We start from the raw sequence: 26600 nt of genomic DNA, 5'->3' as shown, positions 1-26600 counted from the left end.
TAATACCACTGTAAAAAAGACAAATACCACGGCCCAGTGTCTGCTATGGAAACACGGTGGTGTATCATAACCATAATTGCTCTGAGGTCACAGAACTTCCATCACAGATGACACGAGAACACGCCTGTTTGGGAGCTGTCATACAACGGTTCTCAGGAAGCAGCTTTGTCAAACAGTAGCAAATGGAGGGAGGAGAAGGCAAGTGGTGAACGAGCTGGTGAAAATCATTGTTCTAAGCCAACAGCACCTTTAGGTTTAGGGTTTGTTATGCAAGTAAAAGTCAATGCAACTGGAGTCAGTGTAAGGGGAAGGACACCTCACCCAGGGATACCAAGTGCCCATTCCTGGGCAGCAGTGAGCCTGGCATGGCATTGATCCGCAGTGGGTAATGCATCTGTATTACCGCTTTCTCCTAGAAAGGAAATTGGGGTAGCAGCTGTACGTAGCAGAAGAGTTTAAGTGTGCATGTTTTGAGAGTCCTTGCATTTATAATGAAAAAAAAAAAATGGTTAGCAGTATTGGAGATTTAGATAGAGCTAAGCACAGTTTGAAGGAAGACAACTTAAAAGAAAGGGGCCCAGGATTACTTAAAATCACCAGATCTGGAATTTTAGTCTCTTTGTATCTCAGTTCACTACCTAGAGTACTCATTAAACACACAAGCTTTTTCAACAATGATTATGAAATGCATATAAGTAAACAGGCAGAGCCAGATAGCTTGGCTAAGGACAGATAGATAGTGCCTTAATCTTAAACAAATATGCCCGAGTTCTTTAATGTCCATAACACATTAAGCTCCTGATCCCAGTAGCTCTGGAAATAAATCCTGAAAAATTCTACTGAGGCTGTAGATTTGGGCAGGCTTAGCACAGATCGGAAACATCCTTAATTTTTCATGTTTCGTTAAGGAAAAAAGCAAAGGGCAAACAGAACACATTTCATATTGACATTAGGAGTTGGCAGTCCAAAGGGCTGAATCAGCCCTGTGGTTCCAGGGCATGCCAGTGCCACCTGATCGGGGTGGCTGGTCAGCAGGTCAGTCTGTGCACAGTGAAACTGATTTCGGCTACGTAGGGAATGTCAGATTCAGTTTAGTACCTGCTCCACGAAATCCTCCACAGAGGTACAGCTTCCCTTCCACAGAGCCTGCGCTGGTGGAGTTTGTTCGTAAGGAGAGGAGGGGAGAAGGCATGGGAGGGCCGTCCCGCCAAAAGTCGCCATCAGGGTTATAGATCTCCACCGCATCAAGACATTTCCGTGTCTGTCCTCTGTCACGGCCAAGGCACCCAATTCCTCCTGCGAAAGATACATAGGTTAAATGTAGCCATCCCAGGTTCTGCCGAAAAATACATTGCTGGCTGCATCATTTTTTGTTTACCTGTCCTCATCTTCCTCTATTTTCCATTTTACAGCTCTAGAAGTTTGTTAGAAAGTAAACCGAAAGCAGACGCTGCTGCACGTTATCTACAGACATCGAAGCAAGATCCTTTCTGAAGTCTTGCATCAAAGGAAGGACAAGCAATATGTCATTGAAATGCAAAGGTATTTTCTTTTGTTTTCTGCCTATATAGTAGAAATTGTCATAATTACTTGTTCTGTGTGCTGGAAAAATTGCTTTATCATTAAGTTGCCATGGATCAAGAACTATTTTCCAATTACTGCTAGCGGATTTGACCCTCACCGTGTTAACGAATGATCATTTGGATTTGTTGGTTAGTTGTCTTCAATAAAAGAAAAAGATTATACCCATTTCTTAAAAGAAACCAACTTCTTAACAAATCCATCCAAAACGCAGGAGTGCCAAATGAGTTATTTGTGACAAACCCTATTGCTGAAGGATTAGTCAGGATGCTTTAGGTCAGTGTGCAGGACTGAAACAGACCCCAGTTTTCATTTGCTGGACATAGTGCAACAGGCTGCAGACATACCTGACATCTCAGTGTGCACTGGAAACACTGCACACTGAAATCACAGTGTAAACACTGCCTTTTCAAATCCTTTCCAGTGATCAAACCCCGATTTTGAATTCACAGCCTTTGGTTCTTGAAAATTAATATGCTGACGTACCCTCACAGGTTTTCCATCTGTGCCAATGGACACAATACCCTGTAATGAGCAATGATGGCATGCTGAAGCAGTTCTTTTGTGCATGTGTGTGTATGTGACCACTTTTAAATATAAAATGACTGCAATATGCAAGCAATTTCCACGTGAAGGCTGGCTTTCCAGATACATGTGTAGGACTGCTCAGCTGTGCAAATCCAAAATGCATTGTATGGCATGTAATTGTGCCCTTGCATATGCAAAGGGACGGGACTGCAAGCATAACCTGTGCAAGGCTGGTGCAGCTGCTTTTAAAATATATGGCCGCTAGTGCTATTATTAAGCTGGTCTGTCAGAGACATGAATATATTGCCCCTAGTGCTCAAAGTTTTACTTGCATATGATTTCCCGTCTGCCTCTTAATATGGACTGTGTTATTTTTTCAACCCTTCGTGCATTCTCTAAGGGTAGTTGCAAGAGCAACTACATGTAAATGGGGACCACGGGGCTCCAGATTTGCTACCGCTGTATTCCTATCTGTAGTTTAGGGTCAGGTAAAGATAACACATCAGTTATCCTTGCGTCAGGGCAGCAAAATCAGAACCTAATTCAGGGACCATTATCATCAGCAGGAAGTTTTCCTCCAGCTGAAGTTAGCAACGTTTGATTTCGTTCAATATTTGAATTGGAAAAGCTTAACGGGGCTTGGTTGTCAGCTCCTTTTCCATCCACAGCAAATCTTTCCTTGCCCTAATACCTACCAGCAAGGTCCTAGCAGTTTGTGTGTACCTAAACAAGGCTAGCATCCAAATCTTTTCTTTCCCATCTTAACAACCCCAACCGAGCAGCATTTGCTCTGATAGGCTCCTCCTCTGAGGCTTGATTCACCTAAGAGAGCTGAGGTAGGGAGTAATTGTGGTCATGGAATCTTGCTAATTATTTCCATGCCAAAAAGGGAGTTGTATGCATCACCATGCTGAGCCTTTCTCACAATGGAGCCTCACTGAGCTATTCCTTAGGACTATTTAGAAACAAGAATAAATTGCAGAGTTCAAACATTTACTTATGGTATTGTTTTTTATGCCAGGAGCATTATCTTCTGTGCAGTGTTCTCCCCTGCTCCTTAATGGCTTATAAGACAGGTGCCATTCTAAGAACAGCATGCTATTTCCCTACATTTGTAAAGAAAAAGTTTAAGGGCTAATAAAAAAATTTTAACTGATAAGGATATTTAATTGATTGCTTATCACATAGCCTTTCTGATTCTACAGCATCCTTTGGTGGAATCACAGAGTATGGTATGCAAGACAATTTGCTACCAGGGTACGGTCTACAGTGTGCAGTCTAACACAGAGATACCCAAGGCAGTTTTAACTGGGAGCCAGTAATATTAAAGCTCCCCACAGACTAATTTGATGAGTTCAAAAGACAGCTTTGTGGTGCCAAAGACAGACCGCTGCTGGTTATCAAGCTGCCTTTTTTTTTTAAATTAGTGCAGGTGTTACTGTACCCCACTGAAGAATATGCACTCATCCATAAGAAAAGTTTCCATATGAAGAATGAAAGAGGGTTTGTTCAAGCAGAGGAATGAATGGTACCCGCTGGGGAACGCATGTGACACGTCAGAGTCAAACTACAATAGCTTTGCTGATTGCCTTAATATTTCAAGGCAGGGCAGCGGACAAAATGCCCCCAGAACTCTTCTAGAAGAGTAACTGCTGTTTATTTCTTAGCATGTTTTTATTGTCATTTTCTAAACTGAGTAACTGTGGGGCATGATAACTTCAGAAAGAACATAAATAATTAGGTACAGAAATGATACAGCAGTCAGTGACCTTTTGCAAAGAATTCACAACCGTTACCAATTAATGAAGACATCCAGCTGCCAATGCAGGGGACCCACCACCACTTTTTTCTGCATGGTTATTAGAAAAGTAAGTTTTCGTGACCTATTGGAACATCTTTTCAAGAGTTTAAGAGCTACCACATTTTCAAGCATTTACGAAATCTTCATTGGATAGCTTAAGTAACTTCAGTTTAACCTCCTTTAATCTTGTCATTACCAGAGACAGTCCTGAAGGTACAAAATATCTCTGTTCTATTTATGCCCTCCACAGTCATTTCAGATAAATCCAATTTCATGTCCAATTTACAACAAGAACAAAGCTAAATTCTCAGCAAATAGCAAGTAAGAAGAAAAAAATCGGAGGGGAGTAAAGTTTGATTTTCAAGCTTAGAAAAACAGTATTCTGAAAAACAAGAAACCAAGAATTTCAGTCTCCTCTTCTAAATCAATGCTTACACTGAAGTATTGCCTACAAAGGAATCTGAGAATATTAGACTCTACTAGCACTGCTTTGCTGTGCTCCCAGATGCAGTAGTTGAGAAATACTCCTGTAAGACAATACTTATTTTCCACTATGGAGACTGATGTCTCAGGCCTCTTCCTAAAGGACTGAATACACAAAGCAGCAAAAAAAAAAAAAAAAAAAAATCTCAAATTTAAATCAATTCACATCCGCAACCAAGTGGAGGCATCTCACGTTAACCAGACTATCCATCATCTACAATGTATATACCATGCAAGACTTCAAATTGGCAGAAAGAGAGAAACTTGCAGTGTCAGACAACTCGGGCTGCTTTGTGCTCTGTCACTGGTGGCTCCAGGTGACCCTGTCCCACTGGCTTCCTCACTCAGATTTAAGAAACCATTAAGAGTACGAGTGGAGACATACAGAATTACAGTTAAGACCGTGAAGATTGTCTTTATTTCATGTTCTGTGGGTAGAGCAGCTGAACAACTGAGTGCATGCTTTGCTGCAACAGGAGCCTCTACATAAAACGCGTAGACTTTCTAGAGGGCAAGGCAGAGTGCAGCAGAGAGGGCAGAGGGGTTTTTTAGGTCATTTTCAGGAGACTGTGCCAAGTGACCCACCAGCAATGCCTGCATCCGTACCTGTGATTTTACCTTAAACCACCCAGAACTGTAGATGGGGTCGTTAAAACACACGTGCTGTGGTCACAGCCCCCTGGGAGCCCCAGCAGGTGTGCAAAGGGAAGCAACTGCTATTTCCATGCCCGCAGTGTGGAATGGATGCTGGGGAAGGTGCTTCTAATGAAGCCACACTCCCCTATCTCGTCACAAACAGCAGGTGAACTCAACAGCACGTGGCTTAGTTCTCTGCATAAAGCCCAATTGTATGTCCTTTGTGCAGGGGGAGGTGGATTTCTCACTGGGCGTTTTGAACATTTCTGTCATTTTCACATTCATCACACAAAAGGATCGAACCCCAGAACTCAGTCTTCCCCTGCCCCCGCCTGTTACAAATACACCCTTTCAACACTTTAGGCTTTTTACATTATGCACTTTCCCTAGGAGATATTCCAGATGCCACTGAAGGACTAAAAAAGCCAGGGAAGACACCTTTGTGTTCCCAAACCCATTAATGCTTGAGAGCTTTCCATATCACGCTTGGATGATTCTGCAATCAAACATACTTTCAAGGGCACTCTGTAAGCAGCGCTTCTAATGGACTTTAAATTTAACATGAAGCTCCATTAGAAAAATAAATATATAAATAAAATACATGATCTTTATCAAGAAATCAAGATAGGGAAGACAAGCCTTTGATGCAAGAAGGCAACGCAGGGTAGGTGACGTGATTAGCACATCTTCAGAATTCTGATGAGGCACAGTTCTGTGCCTTGCTATACACACGCACTGCCCGTAGCCGGCTGAAGGCAATACTGCTGTGGCTGAGGTCAGCTGCCTCCCCCTTAGCCCATGCTCATCTGAGAGGACCGAACACAATTTGAGTCACATCAGTTCTAATAACAGAACACCCTGCCAGCACTGGAGGGGGAACGCCTGTAACGGCGGTGAAGCGGTAAAGAGTCACTGGTGACAATTAGTTCAGCAGGTGCAAAGGAAATAAGTGCCTTAGATACTTCTGTGTATTTCTATAGAAGCGGGACTGACATGCAGTTGAGTTGGAAGAGGTAAGGAACATTCCTACCTACATGCGCCCAGGGACTTCAGCCCTGTTGCTGACAGCTGTAAATGCAGGCACTGGTGCAGAGCAATAGCACTTCCAAGTCTCACCCGCACTGACCTCTTGCACAGCTGAATCCAACATGGACAGTTATGGGGTTTTTTTGCCCCCAGGACAGCCACCCAGATCCAAGTCTAGATTGCTTATTGCACATACAGGATGGCTGACCAAGATGACACCTACCAGTTGGTTGGTGGTCCAAATAAGACTGAAAAGAGCTTATTGAGAGTGGCAGGGTGATGGGGAGCTCTGAATATCAGACTTCACACTGTTTAATTTGGTTCCACTACTAAGACATCTGAAATTAGACATGAGCTACAGCTTTTCAGCCAGGGCAATATATCAGGGAACAACAAGAGCAGACCTGCTTCCAAAGGGAAGGTGACACAGGTAATGAGCTCACCAACAGGGCACAGCTCCGCAGAGAGAGGCAGGCAGTTGCAGAAGGTCCTACCACCCATCATCAGGCAAAGACAAGGAGATCAAAAAGGGCTGACCACCCCCTAGGCCTATGTTTAAATGATGCTCCTGAACCTATGGGCAGAGGGGGTGGGTGGAGGCCCCAGGCAACGCTGGTCAGGATGATCAAGACCTACTAGAGCCCTCAGGGCACTGACACTGTAAATCTTTATCATATAATTCAGTCCTCAGATCACAATTCCAAGCAACATGTATTCTTATTAGCGCCTCTTTGAATTTTTATCAAAGGAACCTGGGAAATGGGTGAAAGAAAAAAGGAGTAATTCTCCAACAAGCAAGTGAACTCTAAGTTTTGCTTCCCATGGAATAATTCACTATTAAATTGATCTCTGGAATGCACGATGGATTTAATAGCGCTACTCTCTTATGTAACATTTCCCTTCATTATTCTTTAACAGCACTCAAGCTGAGAGTCTCGGGGCTTACGCTGCGCTCTCACTCGCTGCAAAGTAGGGCTGCAGAGCAGGTTTCTCAGAGAAATAAGGGAGCAATAAAACTAGCCCCGGCAGGCACTTCCAAAGATGAAACTGAGAAGCACTGTCAATCTTTACTAACACAGAGCACAGCAGATGAGGTAATGCAGCTTGCAGAAGACATGAGGGCGAACGATTGATTAGAAGCAGGGCTGAAAAAACAGATTGTCTTCCTAAACGTGGTCAACACCAGTTCCAGCCTCTTTTGTCCTCTAATGCCTTTTTCTCATTTCCTTTGATAATCCTTAAGTGAGTGGAAAGCGTTTCTTATCTGATCTATCAGACCAAATTTTTGCCTTTTTTGTTCCTCCCTGCACATAGGCACTACGGAGTCTGCGCACAGGTATAACAGAGCAGAATCAGGCCCATAAGCTGCTGCTTGTTGGAAGTATGAAGCCTAGTTATAAACAGACACGTTTATTTTAGAAGAATGTGTTATTCAAATGCACAGTTAATATTCAAGCATGAAAGCTAAAATGTCTCCTTCCAGCCCCTCCAGCTTTCCTTTCCAGAGAGACCCCAAAGTACATACTCCAATTTTATGATCAAGACATTCAATATTTAATTGAGCCTCATTTAACTGCTTAACACTTTTAAGAGAAGCTCTCAGCAGGAACTCGGGGAAAACCCCAAGCTGTAAGAGGTGGGATGCCAAGCTAAGGAGGATAAACAAAAATTCTTTGGTTCCTAAATCTTCCCTAATAGGATTTCTCATTTAAGTCCTTCTATATGTTCTTATTTATAAAGCAGGAATTATATAACATAAAAGCAACACATGGTTAAAGCTGTCATGGTGATACAACATTTTTTACCAGTGACCTGTATTTCAGAGACAGTAGTTCTGCTGAATGTGTTTTAACATAAGCTAATGAATATGGCATTCAAATGGATTCATCTGGATAAATTTTCCTAATTTGTATGTTGGCTGTAATAAGTTTTCAGAGACTTAGCTGGAAAGGATAGTTTCTTAAGCAAGAGATTAAAATGCATGACCTTAAATAGAGCCCTCCCATCTGGTTTTCTTCCAAAAGTGTCTCAATTGCCTCTGTCATTAAGAACACAATACTGCTCTTTCTTGGGCTTTCCAACGAATATAGTTATGTTCCTGGGAAAATATGGAGAGAAAGAGCTAAGACCAGTCAAATGGGATGAATAGGAGAAAGGATTTTGAGCCTTAGGAAATGCTGTTCATTTACTTATGAGGATTATGTACACTGTATAAATAGCATAAGATTCTCTAGGAACATTACACAACAAACAGACAATTATATCGCAGGATTGCTGATTAAGAAACACAGTACAGATTCCTGAACAATGCTATTACTCAGACCCAAAACTCTAATCTATTTCTTATTTTCCTTCCATCAGTGTGACTCTAAAATAACTCCATTTAAGTCATTAGGGTTTTACAGGCTGGAGCCGGCAATTAGGCTGGGAAGAGTTTTTGGACAGTGACTATGTACTCTCCATTCTGTGCCAACAGGACTTTTCAGAAATTAACACTTCAAAGGCTAAGCATTAGATTTTGATCTGGGTTAGAACAAAATGCATCCGACACAACACTGTTGAGATCAGCAGACCATTTACTACAGATTTACACCTACAGGGATTAGAGCAAAAAAAAGTCTGCTACTGCATCTTGTTCAAAGCTAGTGCTCCATCTATGCTTTTTGCTTCATATTTATGATAGAAATTGCATTCACACATCAGAGACATTAGAGAGGATCAACTTTCTCTGCAGTGATTCTTCATTTATGCTCTAGAGTCTCACCTAATCCTGAACGTGCTGACACCTATATGAACTGTACAGGAAGGCAGAGATCCTGCCTGGAAGAGCTGCCAAATTTACTTCATTTAAGGACTTTGTTTTCAAAAGCTGCTTGAAAGAAGTCTCATCTCTCTGCAAGGTTACTTTATGCACCCAGCTAGAACTATATATATTTCTATATTTCATGTTTTTATTTCTGGAAGAGGGGTTTGGTCCTTGTGGCATACAGAAGGTATCTTGCATGTACCTATTTCCACCTTGCCTCCCTCCCTCTCCTTCCTCTGCCCCCAGAAGCCCACAGTGGGTCTTCTTAGCTGGGTGCAGGCTGCAGGATGCCCATGGAGCCATGTGCCACACAAAGAGCAAGTATGACCTAAGAAGCGGGTGATGCTTGTGGAAATCCAAGCAATGCTGTTCAGCACGCTTCTGAATCGCCCCTTCACTGAGTGTCCCATGAGTGAGGCCAAACAGGAGCCTGTTAGATGTTCAGTTCCTGCGCCCGCCATGGGGAACCCCCATCTGGAGTGAGGAGGGTACAAATGGCAATGGCAGAGACTCCAAAAAGGTCTCTCTCATCTGTAGCACAAAAGCTTAGTCATTATGCCTGAGCATAGACATCCCTGAGGTCACGACATGAGGACAACCTATGAGCTGTGATCCTCTTCAGACTGTGTCTTTTTGCACAAATTGCCCCTGACAGCATCTTTCTAGGCTCCCAGAGTGCCCAGCATTCCTTATGAAGTGGGGTGATGTGCAAGGGATCGACAGCTTTGGAGACCCTGCAGTGGTTTTACCATCCTTATGACAGTTGCTATTCCTTGGTCTGTCACCATCAACCTCTGCTCTTTCCATTCCTCTTCTCTCCTGAATGTCATCTGCGTGATCAAGTACCGCATCAGCCAGGTTACAAACACTTTCACTGCCTTCCTTTCCATGCCATGAATTGCCCGTTTATCCAGCCAGGGTTGCCATCGCAATTGTTCCCAAAGGAAAACCGGACCCACCTCGCAGCTCCACAGCCTGAGAACTCCCAAGGTAACAACAACTTCTCACCAGGAATAAACTGTGGAATGTAGCTTTTCTCTGTGAGGTTTTAATTACAGTTGGCGAATGCACATTTACAGCTGGAGATGGGGCCATGTGTGATATCAGCAGAATAAAATGCCAATATCAGTGACTGTATCACTGTTGCCAAACAGAATTCATCTGGAAATTGCTTCATCATTTCGAGAGGTCTTGGAAAATGCTTTAATCTCTTCCACAGAGATTTCAGACTGGGATGGTTAACACTTACCAATTACATTGTCTTCTCAATTTTAACAGTTAAATCTTCATTCCACCTATACTGTTAAAGGTTGATTTAAACCATCATATTCAAAGGTAGAATTTGTTGACAAATCATTTTTGGCTTAGTGTCAGGTTTGTCTTCCAATTAAAAAATTAGTCCTCATATTATTTCATTTCCTAAGGAAACAAGACTTATGCAATTACTCTCACTACATATGTGTTCTGTATCTGTGTTTACATTATTTTGTCTGCCTCTCATAGCTTCTCTGCCTGTTGGCCAGTTTCAACCAAATTTTACAGATTTATAGACATTGAAGTCCTTGCAAGGTTTGTGAAAACAGGCAATCAGGAGTTTGCGAAAGCAGTCCAGACCTAGGTCAAAATGCCTTCCCTGCAATCGATATTCGTCCTACCTGGTGGTAACTCATTTGCGTCCACACTTGCTGCAGTTACACCTTGAGTAGAGGTGCAACATCAGAACAGAGGCAGACTCAGAAGTGCAATGGTAAAAATCGCACAGTCTCAAAAATCTGCTCCCCGGAGCAGCGTGTGAGCTTAGTTACCTTTGGTAGAAATCACAAGCAAGTTTGTTCATTACAGTGAAATTACCCCAGATTTACACTGTCAAAACTGAGAAGAAACACTGCCTTTACATAAATTTAATTACATTTAGTGGCAAATTGTTAATCTCAGGATTGTGTTGGTTCCCTTAGGACTTCTGGAATAAGGGCTGCTCATGGGAAGGTGTGTGAACCAACAAAGTGGTGGAGACAGAACACGAGCCTGTTCTGGCCCATGCACCAGTCTGATTGTTAGCAAAGATTTTCTGACCAAAAACTGAAATAATAATAAAAAAAAATATTGGTACTGGCTAGCACATAAGAAGGAATTCAAGTCAATATTCAGCTCCATGAATAAATACTGCAGCACTGGCAGCTATACATAATAAAACTATACTTTCTATTTTTTTATGTGAAGGTCTGTGACACCATGAACTTTCCTCAGTGCCATTTAAACAGGCATTTTTCAGATTTAATACTGTGCTTTGTGTTCAATCTGTACATTTCATTATTGTAACGACTCAGATATGTTTCTTGCTTTGTGAGATTTTGAGGGAAGAAAATGGATGCAGTTTTCCTTATTAGCCAGTCCTTTTCCTTGTCTCAGTGTCAGGCTTGCTGTGAAGAAGACTGTCAGTTTGTTTTATCACATGCATCCCAAGGCGGCCTCTTTTTTGTCTGCCTGACTCTCTTGTGTCATCACAGCACTTGTGGTCTCAATCTCAGAGCACTTCTTACTGAAACACGTGAATACAGCCTTGCTCTTCCCAACGATTACAGCTGCTTCTGCTGCCCCCTTACAGCATCAGTGTCAGTATAAATAATTATATATATATTTAGCCTTTTACAAAGGATAGAGGTTCCACATTTTTGAAGCACCTTTGAACCTGGGCAGCCAACACTCTCATTATTTAACAGCATACTGACGCTCTCTATCACTAACCTTTGACAATAACGAAATGGATTTCTGTTTGCAAAACTCTATTTTCCATGCCGGCTTCTTTCTCCTGGTTGTGCCTATGGGCCTGTCTCAAGCCACTTCAGAGAAAGAAGTTTCTCTAAAAGAAGCCAAATGCGGCATTTAAAGCCATTTTCCCCTTCTACTTCACAGACACCTTTATTAAAGACACCCCCTGCAAAACGCTTTCTGTATTACATGCCAGAAACAAACTCTCCTTTATCCATGGTATATAACAACCCAGACAAACCCAGAACTTCCCTTATACAGGAGGTGTATTAAGCTGGTAAGGCCATATTTATTGTGTTCACTTCGATAAGCTTGTACGCAGGAGTAGTTTGAAGCAGAAGGGATTGAAAAATCCTGATGTAATTGCTGCCTTCTTCATGTCTGATGCTGCCCACAGGGCACAGGAGCACAGAAGGGCATGAATAACAACACTCATAGCCCACCTGTGGAGGAATTGACTATAGGAACTTTTTTCCCACTTCTTCAAGAACTTTCCAGTCGTACACCTATCTATAATCCCTCTCCCCATCACTTAGACAACATTCTGGCTCCTATTCCACTTCCAAAATGCCCCTTTCAACTTCTTCCCCATATCATTCCCAATGCCTGCAATGCCCTTCTTATCCATCTGCCTTTCCCTACCTTACATCATCATCTTCTCTTCAGAAAAATCCCTTGCTTGCCACCTTCTGAGGTGTTTGCTAGTGTTCAGAAACAGGTGTTTTTCCTTATGTTGGCTTGGATGGAGGTTGGGACGAGGCCATGAAGCTCTTTGGGAAAAGAGTCATGTTACGGATGAACTGCAGAACGGGGGGATAGGGATGGGGATCATTTTGGGACAAAAGTTTCTGGGGTAGATTATTGAACTCTTTCACACAACACTTAAAACTTCTGACCAAAATACTGTTTTGAAACAAAAAATTGAAAAGATTCAATCAAAAAATGACAAATCGAAATATTTAATTTTCCAAAAAATGCAATGCGTTGAGGTGGGTGGAGGAGAATCATTCATTGAATTTTATCAGAACCCACAAATAATGTTCATTTTGACTGGGAGATCCAAATTCTTTTTCCCTGTGCCATTCCTTCATGATGCTGGATATATTCCTTAGCTTTTCACTGCTCACCTGTGAAACGGTGCTAACAAGGCTCCTCTACCCACCTTTTAAAACTCATTAATATTTATAGAACACACTGGTACTCCAAAGAAAAGTAGTTTCAAAAAGCGAAGTATCTTTGTTACATTAATCCACAACACTAAACATCCACTTAATTTGGTCTACATAAGGAAGGAAGAAATGATGTGGGGGAAAAACAACCCTAGCAAAATGCTATCCATTTAGTCCAACATACTTTGTCCTACAGTACATAGCAAAGGGTGAGATATTTCACTTCACTGAGGCAAATTGCTGGAAAGAAGAAAAAGTCATGGTACTATCTGTTAAAAATCTGTTTCCTCTTACCCAAGACATAAATCTCGCTGTTGACTACAGCTGTGCTGAAGCGGTATTTGGAGTACTTCATTGGCGCACCTTCTGTCCATTTGTCTTGGCCTGGGTCGTACCGAAACGTTCTGTTACTTAATCGATCCGGCTCATCGTCAGGCAGATCCGTCTGTATGAAATATGACAGCCATATAATAATACAACATTTGGAGGCCTCTGCACACGCCTGCATGTAATTAATCACAGCAGACAGCTCAGCAGATAAATAACATAAACACATCAATTATAGCTGCAAAGTGATTCATGCTCACTAGGGTTTAGCAGCACCCATGACTTGTGGCTGGGAGTACAATGTAAAGGCAAAGGAATAAGGGGGCATCTATATTCTGCAGCAATAAAGCTGAGGATTTGGGTAATAACAATATACTCATGGACCTGGCTCTGGCAGAATGTGCCTTTTTCACAAGGCTGCTGTAAAGTCCTAATAATGATAGAGGGAAAACCAATCTCTCTGACATTTTTTTCTTCCTGCTGAAGGTTGAAATCTATTCCCACTGTTACTTAGACTGTACCATGAGTTTCAGGGAGGTACTTTGCTGGCCTTTCTCAGGCCTGTATATATCCATAACTTATTCTGAAGTCATTTGCACGTTTATTTAGTCAGCCTAACCAGCATAATGTTGTTTAACTGCTGTAACTTCAATAGTTTTCATAATAAGCTCCTAATCCCCCGCTATATCTTTGCTGCCATAATATTCTTTTTATACTCACTCCTACTCCTCTTGTTCTCTCTAATCTTCCCCTTTCTCTGCCTGTCTCATATGATGCAGGGAATTCAGATTATGTTTTCTGGGTACGACACCCTTGAATGTAAGCAGTAGGCTGTGGGGGGAGGATCCTGAAATATTTTGGGATGAAAGGTTTCACATAGAGAGTGAGAAGGAGAGAACTACTTTGCTTGCTTGTGTTGGTGTTATATGTGTTCTTGCTTTGCTTGTTATTTTTCTTTGCCAACAGGCCTTTCCAACATTAATGTCACAGACAAGATAGTAGGAGGCAAAGTAGAAAGTAAATGTATAGCCCCATGGTTACTCCCTGTGAGGGCCCAGGGGCACGTCTTCCTCCATGGTAAGCGTGAAACACAAACTTATTCCCTGAAAGAGGTATTTTCCGCACAGAGTAAGCATATACTTAGGAGCAGGCACCTTCTGACATGCTGTAAATTCACATCATTTTTGTGGTAACGTTCACCTCACAGCGCACCCTGTGCTCTTTATGTACAGAAAACATAACATCCAGCAGCCCTTCTCCCTGTCTCGGGGTCTGAAACCTTCCTCTCTCAGCCTCACCAAGCACTTCCTTCCATCTTAAGAGCCCCCAGTCACCAGGGCTGGAGTAGCTTAGGTTTTTAACTCCGCTGGCGTCAGCGAGGCCAGACCAACACTGAGCCAGAGCAATGCTGCTGTGAGTTGCGCCCTCGCCCTCCTAAGCTGTCATTTTATGTCCTGGCTTGACTTTGTCTTGCCTTGTTTCAATTGCAAAGCCCGAGTGGGAAGGGAACATGTATTTATCTCTGTCCTGTAATGGACACATGCATTTATGACAGTCTATCAATGCTGCGTCGTTAGCATTTGTTCAGGATTGACAGAACATTCAGTGCTCTTGGAGCATGGGGACAGCTCCTGGCTGGAAGAACTAATTTGCTTTCACTGTGCAGCTGTGGTAGCCCCACGCGTGCGGTCACTACATCTGACAGGTGAGCGTGGGAGATACGTGGCACCAGAAGAATTCAGCACTCTGCAGTGCCGGTCTTGAACCACTTTTTGGAGAGCTTTAGCCGATTTGTTCTGATCTGTTCAGGTACGCCCTAATCTTACAAAACTATGGGTTTTAATCAATTACTTTAATCTGCTCATCTCAAGCCTATTTATATATAAACTCAGACCCCCATGTGTTGTTACTGATAGTACTGGTCAGCAGGTATGCACTTCAGGTGGTTTTGAGGTTCCTGTATTTTTTTTAAAACCATTCTAGGCTCGGTATTCCTGACTTGTGTTTCTAAGCCACTTTTCCCTCTTACAATCTGTTCTGGAGAACTATTAAGAAAGACAAAGCTGATTGTCTGACTTCAACATCTGTCTTTGTTATATGACATCTCTTTCAGTTCAAGTTTTTTCAGATTGTTTCCACATTAAGTGTTTTTATGGTTTAATTCTTTAAATAGTGGGGTAACCTTGCTCACTTGTTTCAGCATCAGAAATACTCTCTGATCTTTCTGTTGTCTCCTTTGGGGACCCCTGCACTCAGGATATTCAAAGAGGTGAAAATCTTGTTTGCTGAATGCATCTCACTTTTAAATGCTTTAAACAGTAATTTATTTCAAGAGAACACAAACCAATGAGATGTGATGACAGCCTGAACGTACTGCTGTTGGCAATAAGGATTACAGATGCTTTACTTCATTGTTAAGTAAATGTGGGGCTTTATCTTGAATGCTCAAATTTAAACTGCATCAACCAGTAAATAAGAATGGGCTATGCTCTTAAAAAAGATATTTTGCACTGGGAGCAGCTGGAGAGAGCAAGCAGTGTTCCTAACATCCATCTTCCTCGTAGCAGAGGTCTGTGTATTCCCTGTACGACTGAATACGGTAGCCGTGGCCCTGCTGAAAATTCCTGTTAAAGCTTTACATGGCCGAGCAAGGCAACTGAAACAAATAAATGGATTGATTAAAGGAATCTGTTTTCCAGAGAATGCTTTGACTTTTCATTTAAAATATAATATAATGAGAATCAAATAAATTAACTTTATTCAACCAAGAAAGCTTCCTGAGATATTGAGGTGAGCTTTAAATCTCATATATAAGTCTGTCTGAAATTCACCTGTGTGCACGCTTTTTGAAGACAAGGCCCCTGTATGATTCAAATACCATTATTTACTGACAACTAGAGAAATTAAGAGAATGGTAAATAAGAAAAGAAAGGCTGGAACCCATGTTGACACAGGAGATGCATTTTAAACTCTTGCTCACTGTGCACATGCCTATGAAAGAACTGCCCTTGCTGAAGTTGGTATTTACAGTGAGGATGCCTTAAGATGGATATTCTTCTTCTTCACCCTGTTTGGTTTTCCTACAAAAGATGTTTAATCAGAGGAATGTGAGCAATTCATTCTTGTTATCACTGATGTACTCTTCCTACGCAAGAAGCACCATAAAATTACACAACACTGCTTGTTAGTACACAAACAAAACAACTAGCATGTTTCTTGACCTGTGGTGTCCATCCACCCAGCACGTAGAGCTTATTCTTCACTGTCACCACCATATGGCAGGCTAACGGTACTGGCAGAGGCGCCGTGCTTCTCCAGGTGCCTTGCTCCATGGAATACTTCTCCACACAGTTTGTGACCAGATACTGATTTTTCACTTTCATTTGCCCTCCTATTACATAGAGGTCGTTATGGATAGTGCCCAATGCGTAGAGTTCACGGAGCTCAGTGGTGCACAGGCAGTGCCAAAACTGGTTTCCTTGCTGGTGGTATCTGTAGGAAAATCCAAAGTTGTAAGTGCTCTGGTTCACTGAGGTCCCATCAGCTTGTTTTGAAATGTTACCCTCTTCATTGTCAATGTTTATTCAGACAGGGGCACAGCGACAAGAGGAGCTTTCTCATTCACAGAGAAGTTATAAAATTGAGGCCAATGTTTGCAAGACCAAGCATTTTTAGTATGAGGAAGCCTAGGCATCCTTTCAAAGATATTTGACCGTAATTAAGGTTAAGAAATACCTTATTTCTACATGTGCTGCTCAATCATAATTTCCACTGAAGTTGGTGGGAAGAGCAAGAGCTCAACACTGCTGAAAAGGCCACTTCATCTGCCTCACTATGGATTTACTTCCTTAAATTTAGGTATCTGTATTTGAAAATGCTGTCACCATTTTTAAATTTTATCTTTAATCCAGAAAATGTCTGGTTTTCTTTAAAATGGGTGCATCTGAAAGAGATATGAGCAAAAACAGAATGAGAATTTAAAGTTATCAGTCATTATCCTTTAATCTCTATCATCAACATCAACAGAGAAGTGTGTTTTCCCTGTCTTACTGGACTCTTTCGGTCATTTACTTTATTTGTTTTGCCCTGCTAATAACCTAGAAAAGAGTATCCTAGGAAAATGTTGAGATTTGGGTAAGGACAATGTGAAATCCACATACATTGATGTAGGATCTAACCAAACTCATTTACACAGAGATGCCACTGGAGTAAATCCTCCTTCTTTCAGGAGAAAAAGCATCAAGATTTGGTTATATGTATATAATTCAGTGCTATAAAGAAAAATTGCGACAAATTGATTAGAGTAATCAAAATCTCTGGGAAAACTTTCAAGTAAAGAACGCTTTTTCTAATGGTCTTATTTTGTCCCCGGAAATATTATTTGATTTAATTTTTTTAAATAATTTGGGGTTTTCTGACAAAGGGTACATACCTATAGATTTCGATGTTCCGGGTCTTTTGTCTAGACATTTTGACAGCGCTTGCCTCGCCTGCCACAATAATATCATTTTTCTCAGTGACAACACCCGTGCAAACACATCCTAAACCCTCGCCATACTTTGGAGAGGAAATGAAGTAAGTCTTTTGTGTCGCAGGAGCATAACAAAAGCTGGCATCTGCATAGCTACCATGTCTTGACCTAATGCCGAAAGAATTGTTGCCAATGCAGAGTAAGAGATCCGTAGTCTCCATGCCGTAACGCAGGCTGAGAGAAGGGTGGCTGGATAGTTTGATGGTTTTCAGTGCTTCCTCAAACATGTCATTGCATTCGGAATTGCACAGGATCATTGTGTTCCTTTTCCGGGCTTCCACAAGAAAGGAAGGGCTGACAAGTACCAGCCTCACTTGCTTCAGGAGCTCAGTAAGGTGCTCTACACGTGACTTCCTGCTGTGCCTGACCCATCTAATGACGAGGTCCAGAATGCTTTCCTCCCTGGAAATGTTCAGATCGTCTGATTTTATGAGAGTCAACAGCTGCTGGAATTCAATCTCTAATATTTCTTCTTGTAAACTCACCTCAGCAAAATGCTGATACAAGTATTTCCTCGCTTGATCAGCTAAATCTTCTGCCCCAATGTGGCTGGCAAAGTAGTAGATGCCCACACAGTTGGAAGCATCCATATGGTCCATCATGTACTTCTGGCACATACTGAAAACATCTTCCATTTGCATGAAATAAGCAGCAAGCGCAACAGTCTGCACGTTCTGATCAGCGAGGCGCAGGTCGGCGCTGTACATGTAATGGAGTATCACGGACACGCTCTCTGCGGAGATGTCGTGCAGCACCACTTCCCTCTGTGTGCATTCCACCAAGCCACAGGTAAACATGGCTTTGAAGTAGGGACTGAAGGCAGCCAGCACCACCTTATGGCAGGGGAATTTCTCACCTTCCGCCACCAGGACAACATCAATGATCTCTGTTGATTCTTTCATTCTCTTTACTTGTTCCAACAAAGTCAAGCCATGGCGCTGCTTTCTTTTCTCCTCACCCTTATGATCCATGGTTAATCTCCAAAGTTCCTGTTTGTAAATCTCAGAATTCTAGGTCTTCATCAGGAATGTTTCTAGAGGTAGAAGCATAACATTGTCCACTAAGAACAAATTATACTGCTGTTAATATCTAAAGATAGCCTTCCATAGGATGTGATACAAATCAGTAATGCATAAAAAGTATGCAAAATTACGGTGAGGTCTCAGGCTCAAGTACTCTAAGACAAAATAAAATTAAAATCAACACTTCAAATGATCTTCAGTATCCAATCCTCCCCCTGAGGTTTTTTGATTATTTAAAGAAAATCAGATTTCTCTTCAAAACAGTCTTTTCCAGCTGCTTTGTCCCTCTATTCCCTGATCCTGATCCGGAGCCTATTAAAATTGAGGGAAAGTTTTCCACTGAATTTAATAAAGTCTAGATCAGGCCCTTAATCCCTCAGCTATTCAAGTTTTGTCTCCGACATGCACCTGAAAGACATTAGTCCTTGCTTAGATGCTGAAAGTACCTTACGTTTCCAACAGCCCCTTACGTCAGACAGCTGCAGCGGAGCGGTGCCCTTCCAGTGCTCACTGCTCCCCTCAAACCAGGAGCTATGCCTGAGCAGAGCCTTCAGAAAAGGGTTTTACAAGATTAAAAAAATGCAAAAACATGAATCTTGCTTCTCTCATTAGCTTTTACAGTTTTTCCACCTCTGCAAAGCGGGTGGGAAATAAAGCCACTAGTACAACCCAGTTGGCTGGGTTTAATACTGTGCTTTACCACCAGACTTGGCTACCAGTTTGCAGCGTGATTTTAATTTGCAAGCCCTCTGCAAAGCAGTTAGGAAGCTGCAACCTCATTGCTCTACCAACAGATTTGTCCCGGCCCCATCACACCCCAATTTACCAGTAGCTTTCTGCCCAGGCTTCGAGCTGAGGGAGCCAAGGCAGTGATGCAGGCAGGGACAGCTTCCACCCCTGAGGTATGCGGTGGAATTGGCAGGAAGCAACTTGGTCCAGCTGGCCAGATTCTTTACTCTTTCACACCAAAGTGTAGGTCACTGGTTCCTACAGGGTTGCTACTGGCTTGCTTTGGGATAAACAAAGGATTAGTAAATAGGGTCCAGCTGTTGAGCTGTCCTCCTGCTTCTCAGCGAGATGTTTAAGTGCTGCAGATTCACAGAGGTTTGGTTCCACTTACTGTAAGCTCAAATGGGGTTTTAAATTAAAATATAATTATTCACATACTCCCTTTAGTTTTATTTATGGGAAAACAGAAGGAACTTATTGGTCCCATTTCTGTGTTGGTTTTTTTTGTTGGTTTTTTTGGGGTGGGGTGGGGGTGGGCTTTACTGAACCTGTCTGGTGTTCAGATCAGCAAGCTGCAGAACATGAGGTACATTGGTAGAGCTGTCAATGGGAGAGTGATTGTTCCCCATCACTTGAGGGACACCAGCCCTTAACAAAGTGTTTGTCTCTAATGTGGGAAGGAGGCAGTTCTGTTGTGGAAATGCATCCCTTGATTCATGTCATGAATCACCAATACACGAACAAGTCCTAAAGCTGTGGTATAACCATGTCTGAAACACATTGGAAACAGGCTATGAATTGCTTAATGAGACTATTTGAATTAGTAACATTCCTCACCAGCTTAAATATTTGCAGGATTGTGGTCTTGTATGGCGGATTGAACCAGTTTTCTCACATCCTGGAAGCACACAGTGTAGTCTTAGTTTCATTAAAGAAATAGGTATGAACATAAAAAATGAGTATATGACATTATTTAAATCCACTTAAAGGTATTTTAACAAACGGTCCAGATTTCTCTGCAGATCTAGATAGATGGATTTTTTAAAAATACCATAGTTATTTCCCAGGTGAAAAGGAAATCTACAGATACATCATCAATCTCAGACCTACTCTTTTAGCTGTTCGGTTGTTTTTAGAAGTAGTCATCATTCTGTTTTAGCAAATTACATAGATCCCTCACTTTGAGTGCTAAATTAAAAGCTAGGCATGCTTGAAAACTAGCATTTCCTTGATTTTATCAATTCTTTCCATATTCCAAATTGGTAAGTAGAAGCAACAAATCAGAGAAATGAATCTGGGTTATTACCAGATTTTAAAAATGGATTTGGGAGACAAAACATTAACTTCATAGTCTGAGTGTGTGCCAAGCTCTGAGCTCTTCTTATGGTACTTCTAAAAATCAATCAAAGGCAGTAAGTTTAATATAAAAAATAAAGCCATGGTATTTCCAAAATCTAGAAAACATAGGTCTTAATCTTGCATCAAGTGCCTCTGGAGCAGTCCTTACAGTCAGTAGAAGGCTTTTCTGAGATAGAGAATTGCCCTACATGATAATTAGATGGGCAGTTTATTTCCCCCCCCCCCCCCTTGTGTTGTTGTATCACCACACAATACTTGATCTTCACTGCACTTTGATAAAGGAACCACACCACATCTCAAAGATCATGTATCATAAGCACACATATTTCAAGCAGATGAGCTGTAGTGTCTTTAGCCAGTTGTTCACTTTCCATCTGGATGAAAGTGTTAATAACTACCAACAAGACCCCAATCCTGTTCAGCAAGCTGACTAACCAGGGTTTTTCCTCCAAACTGATCAACTTCTCTTCTTTCTCTTTTGTGATGTCAGAGCTTCACAAATCCTCCAGCTTTTCCATAATGGACAAAATGTGCATTTTTAATGTGAAGAACAAGTGAGATGATTAATCATCATCATCTTTCCCAGATTTTTGCACAGATCAGGAAGCAGCAGCATGTAGAAGTGAGTTATGATTTCACTTCCTTTGCTGGTCACCTTCAAGTTTTCTTTCACTGTTAATTTAGCTTTCTTAAGAGCAACTCTGTCTTTGATTACACCGTTCATCAGATTTGCGAATTTTATGTGTTCATTTACCAGTGATTAGGATATCTGGCACAACATACTCACAGCCGTTTTCTCCTCTCTTTCATCATTAAGACATTAGCAATAGGAATCTTAAAGAACAGTGTAGCTCGTGCCATTTATGCACCGCTTTAGGCACAAATTATCTGATGGATAAGCCCTACACCACTACCCTGGCGATGAAGGGCACTGCCCATGTGCACCCAGTGCGGGGTGGTCTCCTCTGCCCCCCGCAGACCTGGTGGGTCAGCTCTGGGCATCCTCCCCAGGAGCACCAGCAGAGCTATGTACAGCCTGTGAGTGGAAGGGGGCATGGCCTCCCTTCTCCTGGAGCTGGTCCATACCCAACCATCGCCTCATCCTTGGGCTGAATCATGCAAGGGGTCTCCACCTTGCAGTCAAGATCATCTGCGACCCCCCGACCTCCTCTTCACCCACCTCACGGAGCTCTGCAGAGCAACGCTGCTTCCCCAGCCACAGCTACAGGCAGAGCTCCTCACCTCACACTTTCAAGAAGATGGTATTTGCCTTTCCTCTAAGAATGCACCGTCTTCATCTCCTGGCTTTGACAGCACACCAAGCTCCTGACTGAACCGTACTCAACAAAATCATGCTGTCGACTTGCATGTGTCTACTTTCTCCATCCTACAGCTGAGAAAGCTGAAGCTAAAAGGTTAAAAAGAAAACAGGATTGAAACCCAGGGGTGAAATCCTTTCATTAACTCCAGAAATTCATCCCTGTGCATTACCTACAAACTTGTCACTCCCCTCCTGGCTTTTTGCAGTGTTTAGGTGAGGTCATTGGAAGGATATTAATATTCTCCCTTATATCACTGGAAAGACTATTAAAGGGTAATAATGAAATGGTGCCGCTTTGCTTTCCCCTCTGGGTTACAGAGGAAAAAAGATGGTACATTGATATTAAAAGAAAGGATAAATGTGATACAAATATAATTTGCAGTGAGACACTATAGTGAGATTGTGCCAGAGGGTGGGTTGTCATTATAAAACCTGCAGTGCAAGGTTCAGATCCTTTGTAATGTCACCAGGAGCTGAAATCAGAGTTATTGCCTTATTCAGAGTTTTGGGATTTTTTTTTTCTTCTATTGTGAAAAATGGATTCAGGTACAAATCTTCATTGGATGTTACTTTATTTCAGAGTCAGGTTGTTAATTTTCCTTCAGTTCTGGCTGCTACTTTAATTTTTATATCAGCTGTTTTGTTAGTCTAATTTAACTTTTTTTTTTTCTTTCTTCCTCCTTTGTGTCATGAACCGTATGAAGAGTCATGTATAATTTTATGCAGGAGCTACAGCATACGTTTTGCAAGGCAGGAGGGTGCTGCATGAACAGTTCAAAACATAAATAAGCGCACTGCTGTGAGCTCAGCTCTACAGCTTTTATGAGGCTATCAAACTATAAATAAATGCTGTCCTCAATTCTCAGTTACGCTGCAGCCTCTTTGAACTGCCCCAGTGCGAAGGGACTGTAAACCAGATGGAAGTATCTCATCAGGAATTTCCCTTAACCTCTCGGGGAGTGGGGGGAAGCTACCTTGTAATTAGAAACATTATTTTTTCTGTATTTTTGCCCAGGACATAGATTTTTCTTGTTTTTCTTTTTCCCCAGTCCCAAGGAATCTCCCCTTTCCCATGCCGTGGTGGGAGGGTGGGAGCTGCAGGACCTGGCCCAGAAGAGGTCACAGCAGCCAGCATAGGGCAGCGGGCTGCGGCGCAGGGGGCACCTCCCGCATCCTCCTCTTCCTCCTCTGCTTGCTTGCTTTCTTGTTCTTCGCCTTAATGAGGTTGCCCTGTCTTCAGCCTGCCTCCCTTCAGGTGCTGAAAGGATCAGAGTTCAGTCACATCAAAGAACCGGTGCCTCTGCCTATGAATTATTTGTGCTTCCTTTGTTATCAGTAAGCTGGGAAGCAAATCTGTTAATTGTATGCATTATGACATTTGGCTGACAGCCACAGTGAGGCAGAAATCAGTACCCAGATGATAATAATGTTATAATCTCGGGGTTTAATTATGAAGGCTGTGCTGGCATTTAAGATCAAGATTTTAAGGTGTGCAAAAGATCCTGCAGTGCTGGAGAAGGGCAAGTAATAACGCTAACCTTAGTAAAAGGAAAAGATAGAATAATATATAAAAAGGAAGCTTCCAGGGAATTATAGATGTTCCCATAGCTATAGGATAATAGGAACTTAATTCTCTTAATTCTGATACCTGGAAAGATGCCGGAAGAAATGATTACATGATTGAGTTATAAGAATTTTGAGGGTAATAAGGCGATAAAAGCAGCTATAGCACCTATTTATCAAGAACAAATTGTGTCAATCCAATCTAATTTTCTTCATTTTTTCAGGGAAAATAGGGGATAAATTAGATACTTTGTCTTGAGTGAAGTTACCGGTATGGTCCTACCTGATATCATTACAAACTATGATGAAATCAACTGACTAAATCAAGAAAAGTTAGATGCCTAACTGGCTGAAAAAAGCAAATTCAGAGAATAGTTATCAGTGGTCAGGCTAGAAAGCATCTCTAGTCTGTGGCTAGATATCTGTGCTGGAAAGGTCACTCACAGTTTCGGGGAACACGTAGATATTATTTCTTGAATTAATTTCATCCATCCTATCCAGATAAAAAAATCAAACTTGTGGCAGAGCATTAAGCGGGAGAATATCCAATTTTTTTTAGAAAATGTATGTCTATACAGTTTGAGAGGGCATACAGGTAAATGGTTCTCTGTGATAATTAGACATGTTAGCGTTTGGATGCGTCTCAAGTATCACCATAGCTACTAGCAGCCAGGGTACTTTTCCTGAAGTTTTCCATATTCTGTCAGTTGCTAGTCACTTAGAGATTTAGGATTTTCAGGTTTTCAAAGGCTTCTAACCAGAAGTCCAAGTCCTCCCTAAGCTCACTGTGCAGTTTAGGAACTGAAGCATCTGCATCGCTTGTAAAGGTAAAACTTCAGCCTTAAATTGCTTGGGTTTGCCAGATGACGTGAGCTGCTTCCCATTAAAGTCAGAAAAAGAGCTCTCCTTGCTGAACCTACCCATCTCCCAGGACCAGCCCCACAGCAGGTACCTTTCAGGTGTTCTGAATTGATGTATTGCTGGCGGGGAAGGAGGAATTTGGGGGTTTTGAAACTGTGAGCACTACAAATCAAATTATGTCATTGGCCTATATAAGATAAAGTATAGCAATCCTTCTGAGAGAGATTTTAACCATTTCCCTGCCTCAGCCCCTGTGGCACCCTGTGGTTTTTTTACACATGCCATCTGATACTGAGGAGCTTGAGTCAAGGCAGTCCAAGGTCTCGCGATAGCCAAGCATAGGCCAGCTATCCATAGGGATGTGTGCTGCCAGGCATGCTCATGGGAGCTTGCTCAGCCAGTTACAGTCTGCAAGTGGTGTAAAAGGAGGCTCTCAGTGCAGAAAAACAGGCTGCTGACCTACAAGCTGCTGCCATCGATGCAGACAGTTGTGGCAGTGTTTGCGTTCCCCTGAGTGCATCACTGCGTCCCTGCTGCTGCAAGCATCCCCCTGCCAGCAGAGCCTGCGGGCTCTCCACTTGCACTGCTACAGGCACAGCCTCTCCTTTCCCCAGTAGCTTATTTACTTTCTTTTCCATTTCGTTGCTCTTAATTAAAAATAAAAAGGGACTTAATAAGGCTCTCTGGGTTAGGAGAAGCTTGACACCTAACAGTGAGATTTTCAAGCAGGCTGCAAAGCTTCAGAACTGTGTTTGGGAGCGCATTTGACCATCGGAGACCTGAAGATGCTTTGATCAGTTTTCAAAGCCTTTGGGTTGTTTATGATTCTGGAAAGATTTGACAGTTTAGGCTCTGTTTACTGCCAAAACAGAGGCCTAGATATGGGATTGGATTAATATTGATCCTATCTCAGCAAATACCAGGCATATTTTTTTTCTTTAAACTGTTATAGATTCATGAAAAAAATCAAAGCAGCTGAAAATGAAAGACCCTGTGGGCCATCTTTTCAAATATGCCTTCACCTGACCTTAATCTTACTCTGATTCAAAGCTCAGTGAAATCAGTCAAAAGAATCCCACGATTTAAGTAGAAAATGGATGTAGTTCTGTTCACAAACAAATGCCTATAACCAAGCCCAGTCTGAGCTAAGTATGTGCATTAATTGCATGAGAAGAATGGAAGCTAAATATATACAGACATACAGAGCCGTCTCTTTTACAGTTCACATGTGCAGATCATTTTTCTTACATATCAAATCTAATTGAAATGGCAAAGTGCTCATTCACAGAAGGGGGATGCACAAGTTTTTTACACTTCCAATGACAGATGCCAGCAGAAGGAAAATGTATTTCTAAAATGTATTTCAGTAGCTCTTTAAGCAGCCTGGCAAAGGTCTTAGAGATTTCTCTTTTTGCATTGATCTAAACATACTGGCAAGTGTAGGAAAGGCTTTCTGGAACAATTATATCATACAGTGGAAATTGGAATGTATCACAATTAAAAGAAACGTAATTTAATAACTTGGCGCAAACTGTGCTTTATTTGCATTTTTACAACAGAAAAGACTGTGAACTCTAGTTGCTAATATTTGCAGAAAACTCTGAAGTACGTATCCATTTGGTGAGCAAATGCTAGTAAAATGTCTAATAACCCAGTCACTCAGCAGTGAAATTAAAATAAATTGCAAGTTGTAAACCCTTATAACTTGACGTCAGCATTCCATTATTACTGTTTGAGTCCAGCCTTCCCTATAAATTTCTCTAGTTTCAATTGCAATCACTACCAAGCAAACATCTGGGCATGTCCATACCCACAGAAAAGAAAATTCAGGGCAACCCATGGCATCACCACAGCACCACCTCCAAAATGGCCCCTGCACTAACACGGATTGGTGCCACACCTGCAGCCCCTGCTGAAGCCTCATGTTAAAAATGTTCAGCCTCTTGATGATAAGGATCAGATGTATAGGTACATATAGATACCTTGATGGGAGAAGTAACAGTTTCTCCCAGCTTCCTTGCTGGAAGCAAGTCTAGATGTTTGCAGGCTTGTGCAGTATGCAAAGCCCTGCCGTGCACAGACCTCCGA

The 26600-nt window shown here is 42.0% G+C and overlaps 2 protein-coding genes across 4 annotated transcripts in view; one reads left to right on the top strand and one right to left on the bottom strand.

The window, feature by feature from the left end:
* Window positions 1–19877, bottom strand: part of KBTBD12 (kelch repeat and BTB domain containing 12) — a 35169-nt gene extending 15292 nt beyond the window's left edge. Inside the window, exons 1-4 of the mRNA XM_056337187.1 lie at window positions 17559–19877; window positions 16348–16618; window positions 13094–13244; window positions 1099–1296 (exon numbers count right to left, since the gene is read on the bottom strand). Of these exons, the coding sequence (XP_056193162.1) occupies window positions 1099–1296; window positions 13094–13244; window positions 16348–16618; window positions 17559–18628 (1690 nt within the window). The 5' untranslated portion in view covers window positions 18629–19877. The remainder of the gene's footprint in view (window positions 1–1098; window positions 1297–13093; window positions 13245–16347; window positions 16619–17558) is intronic.
* Window positions 1023–26600, top strand: part of MGLL (monoglyceride lipase) — a 107435-nt gene continuing 81857 nt past the window's right edge. Inside the window, exons 1-2 of one of the 3 annotated variants that reach the window (XM_056337181.1) lie at window positions 1023–1123; window positions 1413–1542. In XM_056337181.1, the coding sequence (XP_056193156.1) occupies window positions 1524–1542 (19 nt within the window). In that variant the 5' untranslated portion in view covers window positions 1023–1123; window positions 1413–1523. Of the gene's footprint in view, window positions 1168–1223; window positions 1314–1412; window positions 1543–26600 lie in introns of those variants that run through there. The other 2 variants (XM_056337182.1, XM_056337183.1) reach the window with 2 other exon arrangements.

The sequence above is a fragment of the Falco biarmicus genome, chromosome 4, assembly GCF_023638135.1.
Source record: "Falco biarmicus isolate bFalBia1 chromosome 4, bFalBia1.pri, whole genome shotgun sequence".
Classification (NCBI taxonomy): Eukaryota; Metazoa; Chordata; class Aves; order Falconiformes; family Falconidae; genus Falco; species Falco biarmicus.
Note: the sequence above shows the minus strand (reverse complement) of the source record. Positions and strands in the feature narration are given on the sequence as shown.